This window comes from Cryptotermes secundus, unplaced genomic scaffold, assembly GCF_002891405.2.
Source record: "Cryptotermes secundus unplaced genomic scaffold, Csec_1.0 scaffold446, whole genome shotgun sequence".
In the NCBI taxonomy this organism is placed as follows: domain Eukaryota; kingdom Metazoa; phylum Arthropoda; class Insecta; order Blattodea; family Kalotermitidae; genus Cryptotermes; species Cryptotermes secundus.
In genome coordinates, this window is record NW_019731271.1 from 1,430,656 (window position 1) to 1,441,836 (window position 11,181).

The 11,181-nt window shown below is 38.1% G+C and overlaps 1 protein-coding gene across 2 annotated transcripts in view; it reads left to right on the top strand.

The window, feature by feature from the left end:
• LOC111866827 (amine oxidase [flavin-containing] A) overlaps positions 1 to 8,356 on the top strand; it is a 19,630-nt gene extending 11,274 nt beyond the window's left edge. For both annotated transcript variants that reach the window (XM_033752423.1, XM_023856123.2), the window contains 4 exons: positions 997 to 1,117; positions 4,496 to 4,704; positions 5,948 to 6,160; positions 7,933 to 8,356. In XM_033752423.1, the coding sequence (XP_033608314.1) occupies positions 997 to 1,117; positions 4,496 to 4,704; positions 5,948 to 6,160; positions 7,933 to 8,139 (750 nt within the window). In that variant the 3' untranslated portion in view covers positions 8,140 to 8,356. The remainder of the gene's footprint in view (positions 1 to 996; positions 1,118 to 4,495; positions 4,705 to 5,947; positions 6,161 to 7,932) is intronic.
• The last annotated feature ends 2,825 nt before the right edge of the window (positions 8,357 to 11,181 follow it).

Sequence of the window (11,181 nt, forward strand, 5' to 3'; positions counted from 1 at the left end):
CATCATCTGTTAACAAGCTACCCAAATATTTAAAACATTTCACATTATCCAGTTGTTTTTGGTCTATCTTTATTGTGACTGGGGTTGGTTGTCTCGAAATTTTCATTACTTTTGTTTTCTCCACATTCATTTCCATGCCATAGCACCTTCCAATTTCAATTAGTCTATCAATCATGCCCTGTAGCACAGTTTCTCCACATCTTGATAAAATTTTGTGTTTGATGCAATTGTGATACATGCATCTGCAGTAAGTAAAAATCAGATGAACTTCAGCAAATTTCTCAAAAATAGCTCATCATAGAAAATGTACAAGCCATTCTGAAGATATCTGGTGAATTGACAGACAGACATATAGGCATTTAGAGAAGGAACAGCTAAGAATATGTTATCATTAAATCCATTTACTCCTGGTCCCATGCAGTTCTTTCTGCATGGTTCCTAAATTCATTTTTTTTTCTGGAACCAGATATATAACATCACATACCGAGCACAAGAATAATTCTTGTGTATTTATTATCACTTATGTCTGTTATCTAAGTGATCATTAAAATGTTTAATATTGACTATGTAAATGTGAATAATCAATCATATTGCTGTGCATGTACATGCACACACAAACACACAGATGTATATTGCAAAATGATCATTAAAGTGTGAATATTGAACATGTTAATTTGAATAATCATTAATCATGTTGGTGCATGCACATATGAGTATGAGCAATGCATCAGCATATCTATTCTCCAGGTCTGATAGTTGTATAGGTTATATTATGGAAGTTCTTTTATTGTTTGTCTTTCGACATTGTGAGTAGATACATTACATAGCATTTAATAGTAGGAAGATAGATGAATGTTGAATTGGAGAGGATTTGGAAGGAACAACAGAGCTGGAAGAAAACAAAAAGTTGTGAAATTAAAGTGTTATCTTTAACTATTCCTGTGTTGGTTTTTACAACACAAATGAAATTAATTCAGGTATTGCTCTGTCTTTCAGCTCAAAATTCATTTTGACCCCCCACTGCCATCACTACGTTGTGGACTAATTCAACGATGTCCCATGGGACTGGTCATCAAATGTATTGTATTCTATAACAGAGAATTCTGGGTAGAAAAAGGTAAAAGATTCAACATATTTTAATCCACTGTGATGAAACTGTGATTCAATACATCCATATTTGTTGTGTTTACATTTCTGTTTTAAAATATGAATATATATATATATATATAATTTATAAATGGTCCACAGATTATATTCATCTTGTTGTTGTTGTTATTGGAGAGGGTGGATTTCCCCATGCACTTATACTAGATATTGGTCCATTGTGCGTCCCCCTGTGATATTCTACTAGTCTCTATACCCTACCTGTACTGGTGCGTACCATCAGCCCCGACTCAGCCAGCGAGTTCGGCCTATACTGGCTCAGCAGTATCTCGATGCTTCCCCCATCTACCAGAGGCGTTAGAGACTACTGTTGGGCGGGAAATGTCCTGAATTTGGCTCACAGGTCCCCTTGAGACATGAGGTTCTTCTATGTGCTGTAAAGCTACGACACAGGACCCACGGCTTAAAGTCCCTCCTGGAGGACTTGTTCCCTGAATTTTTCTGCCCTTAAAAATTTCACGACCTCCGCCGGGTTTGAACCCGCGTACCTTGAGTCATGAGGTGGGAAGGTTACCCCTAGACTATGGAGGCCGCTTTATATTCATCTTACTAAACTATTTCTGATAACCAGGAAACAGAAATCCAAAATGTGTATCTGAGCTTTTGCTTTTGATTAAGTAATATTTAGAAGCAGCTTTTAGATAGTTCTTATAATTATAAAAATGGTGTATACACACAAACCTATAGTAGGTTTAAATTCCTCTTTTTTACAGTCTTGCAGTGGTCAGCCACATGATTAATTGGGCCCTAAAGTAAGAAAGGTTTATGGTAACATTGTACATGTGCTTGTCTACGTGTCTTTCTCCATTTGCTCCCTAGTGTTTATACAGCAAACCTGCCTAAAATGGAACCCCCAGGAACTGGAATTTATTTCAGTTATAGAAAGGTTTCCATTTAATACTGGCCCTTTGAATTAAATTAATATTCTTTTAGAGATACTCGTACAGTGTTGCATAAATGGATGACACATTTTTAACTTCATGACACATTCTTTAATTACTCCATTAATGCAGTAAAGCGATCTGCCAGTTTTCTGTTGACCTAGAGGTATGACTGACAGTCAGTACTCATGCTCTAAATTATATTGTATCAGATAGTTCAAAGATATTTTGGTTTAGTGAACATGCATGGAGAATATCATAATAAGATTTGAAATGTCTTCTCCTCTCCATCCTCATTTTCCTTTTCCTTCTTCTGCTTCTTCCTCTTCTCCTTCTCTTCCTTTTCCTGCTTCTTCCTCTTCCTCTTCCTCTTTCTCCTCCTCCTCCTTTTCTCATCCTTCTCCTTTATTTTTTGCTGCAGTCTTACTTGTGTTTCTCAATGAACTTATCGTTTTCCTCAGTAGTGACTTTTGTTTCAATGTTAGCATAAATGTTAAGGTAATCTGCTGCCATAATATTTTTAAATGTAGCCTGATGAACTGATTTTTGAATATCCTGGATGTTGTTTTCTTTTGTTTCCTTTCCATTCAACCATTACAGAGAGTATGGCATTATAAAAATATTGTTGAAGTGTTCATAGCTTCTGCTGGGAAAATTAAGCATCAAGCACAGAAATAGGCTTAGTAAGTTTCATGGCAGAAAATGTGGCTTCCATATTGGATAGAAACATCACATGAGGGGTTTATGATAGTTCATGTTAAACACATTTATTAATGCCTTGATCCATGGGTTGAGTTAGCTCATGGTGTTCTGTGGTAACCATGCTGGCTGTACATTGGACAATTCAGTATGAGGATGGCATGTTGTATTGTCCAAAAACAGACAGCAATGCAATTCTGTTGTTCCTTCCTTGCATTAAATGCAGTCAGTCATTCTTCCAGGATATTAAATATCATCCATGCTTCATGTTAGACTTGCAAAATGTAGGATGTTTCTTTATGCTTTTTTGTCAGTTTTCTTAAAACATAATAGTTTAGTGAACCTCCCTAAACCAAAGATTTCACAGTCTCTCCATTCATAAAATCACTAAGGAAAATTGATTATCCTTTCTTTTGAAAGCTTTCCACTAGAACAAATTTCACCTTTTAAACAAAGAAATTTGCTTGGAGGTGCAGCAGAAAACAGTTCTTTTTCTTCAGCAATTGCAGTTTCTTTTGGATCATATCCATTCATAACCGAAGACATGTTGGCAGCCCAATTTGCTACAGGTTATCCATAAACATCTCCAGCTTCACCCAAAACTTCATAAATAATTTGATATCTCTTTCCGAATTTCATTTTTCCCAAGTTCTTTACCCATTTCTTTAGCATGTTCCTGTACATTGGTTTCTAACCCTCACACTTTCTAACCAATCCAACACAGTCTCAGTGATATCTTCATCCCTAATTTTCCTTATTTTCTGATTAACTGATTCTCTACTACAAAGTAGCCACTGTTTCTCTTTTTGACTCTGCTTTTAAAATATTATACTTTGAGTTTTCCAGCTTTGAACTTTGTCACAGTTTGATTTACTGTCAATTGACTAGCATCAGTCACTTTAACTTTAGTACCAATGTCAATTATTGGTCTTTTCTTGAACACTATGGTTGCAACTAAATGGAAATACCTGTGTACTTTTTACTCTGAAAGCAAATTCCAAGTTTCTAGCTACTGGCCATTAGTAGCTGAGTGTTGCCAGTGGTTGGAGTAAGTCAGACATATGCATATGTTAACAGAATGTTTGAGATACAACACTGAATAGAATTGCTTGAAAATAAAGAATGGTGATCAAACCAATTATTTTCCATTAAAATCTTGTTCTTGTTTTGCATTCCATGTTAGACAGTGTCTGTTTATTACAAGTGGTTTTATACTGTTATGTATTCCATATTTTCCAGACCACAGGAATTCTGTACTACAGACAGGTTTCTGCAATATGCAGGTTCCATTTGAGATAGGTTTTACTGTATTTCTATATTGATTTTCACTGGAGGCTATCCTACTGTTATTTTAATATAGTACACTCATTTGTATGCTTGTCTGTCTCTTTGTCATGATTTTAATACATGTCTAGATCGAATTACTGCCTGAATATCATCATACATATTAAAAATTGCAAGTTAGTGTCCAGAAGACAAAGAAAATCTGAAAAAATGGCATGGGTTTGAATCTCCAAGTATTTACCATATTTAATGACAACATGGTTAGGACTCGTCGAAAATTACCACTTCAGAGTCATGGACTTTCGTTTCCAGGCTTAGTCTTAAAACTTCTGCAGAAAATATTTTGTCTTTGGTTTTGAAACCTATAGTTACACTTAATGGTCTGCAGAAGTACACAGTATCATGAAAAGACATTTATGCTGTGGTAAAAGCACAGTTTTCAAAGAAGTATCATGATCTTTTTACAGGATACAATGGATTTGTATCCTGTATGGATGGAGTTGAAGTTGTTGGTAATGTTGGGGAGGACCACAAACCAGGTATATCTCTCTATGGCCTGATCTGCTTCATTTATGGACAACATGCCATCCAACTTAAAGATATGGAACAGTCTGCTCGCAGAGATGCAGTCTGCCACTCTCTTGCTAAGTTTTATGACAGTCAAGAAGCACTTAAGGTAAAATGTCAGATTTTGATATACTAAAACAGCTCATCTGTTACTTTTTAGCTAACTGAGTAGCAACCCCAGAATAACTTAGGATATGAAGCTTCGTGTGATTTTTCATGGAGATAAGTTTTGGGGAAAGTAAGATGGCTACTGTGGGATGGTATGGATTTATCTGGCTCAGGATAGGGACAAGTGGAGGACTCTTATGAACATGGTAATGAACCTTCGGGTTCCATAGAATGCTGGGAAGTTCTTGAGTAGCTGCACAATTGACGGCTTCTCAAGAAGGGTCTAGCTCCATGAATGAATGAAGGTGGTTACTGCGTGAGATATCGTGGTGTGATTACAATCAGTTATGACAAATTGCATGGAGCAGAGTTCTTGAAAAATATTGCTTCCGTTTAGCTGTAAATAGTGGCTGGGGCTTTTAGAAACAAAGTCTTACTTCTCACACTTATGAGCTGCATTTCTTCAATTACTCAGAGAAAGAGAGAGAGAAATCTGTGAAAACTATATTTATACTACAATCCATTTTGTTTTGTCATTAATAGTCGGAATCATTAATTGGTAAAAATAACTCTGATGAATATGACATCTAATTATTTTTTTATTTCATAACATTATATGTGAGTTTTGTGGAAAATCATTTTATGTCCTTCTGTGCATCTTCCATTCAGTGACTCTGTTTTATTCACTGAGCAACACCCAACACACGGGTAGCTTTATATTTTTGTGCCTTGCCTGTTTCTTCAAACCTCGAAGAAAGTCAGAGAGTTATGTGTGAGTGATTCATCCTTTTCTATCGGGTAGCCCATTTCCTTCAGGTTTTCCTACCAAACCCTTGTATGAGTATGTACTTCTCTTCTTTCCCATATATGTTACATGCCCTGCCCATTTCATCTTTCTTGATTTTATCATTCAAATAAAACTTGGCAAGGAGTACAAACTATAAAGCTGCTCATTATGCAGTGTTCTCCAGCCTCTTGCTACATAATCTCTTTTGGATCCAAATATTCTGCTCAGTAACCTATTCTCCAACACCCTCAGTCTGTGTTGGATTTGTGTTTCTTACAGCAGTAACTATAAAGAGTTCTGTCTTCTGGGATATAGTGCCATGTAGTCTGGTGAAAGTCAACTGACATTTCAAAGGGCTATATTGTCTTCATCTTCAGGGTCAGGCAGTCAGCAGATATCATGTAGGCTCACTTTTGTTGCTAATATGAAAATGTTGCATAAAGTTATGTTTCTCCAGCCAGCCCACTATGTCGAAAAATTATGGTTAGAGGAGCCATATATCTGTGGCTGTTACACCACCTACTGCCCACCAGGCGTCCTCACTCGATTCGGACCAGCAATACGAGAACCAATTGGCAGCAGAATTTATATTGCTGGTACAGAGACTGCACTACAGTGGACCGGCTACATGAATGGAGCCATTGAGGCAGGAGAGAGAGCTGCCCGAGAGGTATGATTTGATAGCTTTACAGATTTAAACAATAATTTTACAGCATTTTAAGTGGTGAAAAATACGTCTTCAGTAATATTTCTACAAAAAGTTTGGTATTTGCTACCAGGGCTCTTTCCCCAGAAGTAAAGTTGCTGGGGCATGAAGCTGACCACTCACCTTCTTCTAGTGCCAAAATCAAGAATGGTGGACTTATACATCCACTTCTCCATACAATTGCATGATGTGATGCTTAATTAATAAAAGACAGGAATAACTTTACATATGCCTATAAATGTTTAATTAGTTTGGACTATGAAAGTTCCACTGTGCTTATCTTCAAATAGGAGTGCCATATAAAAATTAAGAAAAAAAGGGGGGTATTCTGAAAACTAAAAAAAAAAAACAATATGATATGATCTGGAGCATATCTTTACTGAGGTTATTTATGGTAAAACTCTGTGGCCTGTAGTCCGCAAGCGAACTATACTGACTGAGCGACTGCCGCTTGTCAGCGAAGTTTAGGGACTTAATTAAATCAAATTGCTAGTTCAAGAAAATGTCTACGTACATATTTTTAACAAAGAACTCCATTCCTACAGCTGTGATAATAGTGGTTAATACTGCAGGGACATATAAAAAGGCTTGCTGGTGATGAAATAAAATGTGACATACACACTGTACATAACAGTAAGGCTGATGTTCAATGTTAGTTTGTAGAGCTGGTAAAGACAAGGTAAAGCTATCCCTGTAATAGGCTCTGGAGGCCCATAGGGTTGTCAGACATCAAGGCTTCCACACTTTCTAGACAGCCAGCTTAGATGTTGGTGAGATTGTTGGTCTCATGTGCCAGCTGCCCTTTACTCCCAGGAAGATTCCTGATACTCATTTTTGTTAGAGGCTGAGTCACCCCCAGGGCCACAATGCAACAGGAAGGGTTAAATTAATTGAAAAATTCACAGACCTCACCAGGAATCAAACCCATGACCTTCTGGTTTGCAGCATAATGGCTCAACCAGCTATACTGCTGTGTGGTTATAGAGATGGTTAAACATAATAAATCTCTACATGACACAGAAGTGCCATATATCCATCACACAACAGTCCTTCTAAACTTTCCAGTAATACATGTGTTAATGATGTTTGACATATATACATAAAACACTGTCTGTCATATTTTCCAGTTTGTAAATTATGTTACCATTTCATGATCAGAATACACAGAGAAAATGAAAGAGGATTTTAATTGATATCCGTTCATAATATTGTATTATACCATGCTGTTGCACATCACCTATTTATTTCTCTTTGGCATTGGCTGTCTGACATGCAACTTGCTTTCTAAAACCTTTAAAAATTTTAAACATTAAAATCTCTTCTGTATCACACTACATGTTTCGACCAACATGGTCATCCTCAGATGTCTCTAAAACTGCTGATGAAACTGCTGTGCTTAGATCCTAAGGTCAGTTTTTTTGGGATATGTCCTCATCTGTGAGTATGCTTCCATGTCTCTTATTTTACAGGCACATATTTTGGGACTGTCTTCATTTTTAAGCACGGTTTGTTAAAATTTGTATTGGCGTTGCAATGCATCAATTTCCTCTTATAATTTAAAAATCTCTATATGCTTTTTGTTTGACTACTATTCATAATATTGTATCATGGCATCTGGTTGCACATCACCCATTTATTCCTGTTAGCCATTAGGTATCTCACATGCAACTTGCTTTTTGAAACCTTTAAAGTTCTTTAAAGTTCTGTTCTCACTTTTGTGTTTTTTCACTGTCTAGGTGCTGCATGCACAGGGTGAAATCTCAAGTAGTGATGTTTGGGTGACGGAACCAGAGTTCCCAGAAGTGCCAGTTGTATCTCTGCAGTTACCATGGTTGGAGATATGTCAGCCCAGCATTGAAACATTCCTCACTATTAGTGTCTTAATTATTGGTCTGCTTGTAGGATTATCTCGGTGGCTACTAAGTACCATGTACTCCAGATGAAGTAACGTCATGGAGTTTAGCAATGTGAAATGGATACACACATTGAGTTACATGGACCTCACTACCCACCCATTTGAAAGATGGTGTTAGTATTTCCATTTTACAGTGTAAATATTGAACTTGATTGTAAAGAAGTGTTTAATTGCATTCAGAATCCTCAAAAATATGTTATATGTATTATGAAATATCAAAGATAACTTTGGTCTCTGAAGCAATAGTTATACAGCTTGTGGATATATTGAATTTTTGTCACATAATCCTTATTTTGAAAATACCTAAAATACAGCAGAAGATATCATCAAAAATCAAACTCTTTATGACATGTGCACATCCTCCACAACAGGGAGAATTATTAGATCTCTTGTTCTGAAAACTACTAGACTTAACTACCAGATAAGGACCACAGCCTTGCCATAGTTCAGATGGTTAGTTGCTGTTTATTGCTGCATATGCTTGGATTCAGCTCAGTGCAGTCCATGTGGGATGTACGATGGATAAAGTGACATGAGACAGATTTTCCGTTAATTCTTCTTTCCACCAATACTCCAGATTTATTTATGATCGACTTCAGTATCAGGAACTCATACAAGGATCAACTTCAGGGTATAGCTCCAAGGGACTCGGCCTCATTCCACTCTTACATCTACAAATGAACAAAGACCATAAGGATGGACTTCTGGATCTCTTGGAAAACTGTACTTGTGTGCATGTCTGTGTTGAAACAGCATGCAGTAATTTTTAGTATGTGTAGATGGTACTCAAACTGGAGTAGAGGTACAATAAAGTGGTAAAAACTACTATAACACATCCAACTCCCTGTTGCATTAAATGCATGGTACATAATAAATCTAGAAGACCTGCAGCTCCATTTCATCTAATGAAACATGGTAAGCTTTCAAAATGTAAAAAATTTTAAATGAATTCTTCCCCTAAACCAGGATGTTACAGATGTAGCCTGTTCATACTTGCTTTCTTTTTCAGTTCTTTTTCTTATATGCATCTGTGGTTCCTTGGGTATAACCTTCAACTTATATTCGTAGCTAGAATTGTTAAAGATATGCCAGAGATGTATATTTTCACTGAAACTGTTAATTGCCAATATTTATCAGTGAAGGCGATCACAGTTCTGAGGGAGAATTCTGTATGTGGGTGGTTGCAATACCTAATCCCCTTCAGAGTAGGCCCCTTGTGACTCCACACACACACATCCCAGCGACCCTTCCATCGCTGTGGTAAGTTTTTTTTTTAATGGCATGCAGCTGTGCCGTCACGTTCTGTATGATGTCCTCGCGGGTGTCAAATCATAAGGAGCCATGTTAGGAGAGCAGGGAGCCTGGCAAACCTGCAGAATGCTGTGCTTGGCCAGAAAACCCTGGATCAGGTGTGATGAATGAGCTGGTTCTTGGACACAAATTTTGCCGCCACTCTTCGTATGCCCAAACCTCAGTTGAAATTGTGTTTGCGGAACCTCTGCTGATCCCAACCTCATCAGCAACTTCCCGGATGGTCAAACGACGGCCCTCCATGATCAGTGTCCGCACTTTTCAATGACATTAGCACTTCGGCTCATTGACGGTCTCCCGGAACGCTGGTCACTGTCCGCCGACATACAACCATCTTCAAAGCGCTTGAACCACTCTTTAATTTGAGTGACACCCATTGCATCATCGCCGAAAGCCTGCTGAATTTTGCAGATTGTTTCCGCTTGGGTATCCCCAAGTTTCTGACAAAACTTGATGCAGTATCGCTGCTCCAAGCGTTCTGTCATCTTGAGCGAAACGAAAATGGTACGAACACGTGTTACACCACTTCGGTATCTGGCAGCCACAGACGCAGCTGGCGGTGTTGCGAGTCAGCAAAAAATCGCGCTTGCGCTTGAAAGTCCCTTCTACCACTATGCTGTTTCCCCTCCCCTTTGGCCTTTACTTGCAGCGGCAACAAATAAAGTCGGATACTTTTTGTACAGCGGTGTTTTTTAGCGCTCTGTATAGTGACCATGAAATACGAATAGATGCGAAAACTAATTATGATTATTAAATAGATAGTGAAGGGAACAAGAAACAAAAATTCCATTGGTAAAAGGTGTCTTCGTTATTCCTCCAACAGATGGTGCGGCCTTATCTATTATGACTAACAATCCAGTTTCTTTTGTTTTACACAAGAGAGCATGAAAGTAAAAGTTTATCTGACGAGACTCAATCGTCATTTATTTTTATGCTACCAGCGCAAGTTTTGATATGTACCTCCGTTATTGTAGTACGCAAAGACTGCAAATCAAAACCGATATATTTAATTTTGTAAACAAATGTGGCTTCTGTATTGTGAATAATTCTACTGCAGTGTTTTGCAGTTATGAATTCATATATTGTACGAAAGAAATTCTGAAATTTAAGCTAGGAATCTGCAGCTGTCAGGTGTGTGAAAAATGCCCGTTTAGAAAAGAATTCACCATCATTACCAACTATTAAAGTAGTCGTTGGGAAACAGTCACTACTATATTCGCGAAGGTATGTGACCGATTTGTTAGGTGGGTCCCTGTCACCACGGCATGGCGCGTCCTCAGGTTGCGGATGGAGGAGATGCCCTCCAGTTTTGGAGGGAAGCTGTGAATATATTGAATAAGCAGTCGCGGACAGTCGACAAGGGGTGGCCCTCCAGCTTGAGGGTTGGGCGTGGGGCTAACAACTCCTCACCGTAAAAAATCATTATGTTACGAAAATGAAAACAGAGCCTCGGACCTGGACTGATTCCTTGGACCAGTCAAGGAGGATGAGGTGGGCAGGTATTGTAGCACGAATGGGGGAGACGAGGAATGCGTATAGGATATTGGTGGGAAAGCCAGAAGGAAAGAGACCACAGGGAAGACCAAGGAGTAGGTGGGTGGTCAATATTAGAATGGATCTTAGAGAGATAGGATGGGATGGTATGGATTGGATAGATCTGGCTCAGGATAGGGACCAGTGGAGGGCTCTTGTGAACACGGTGATGAACCTTCAGGTTCCATAAAATGCTGGGAAATTCTTGAGTAGCTGCAGAATTGAC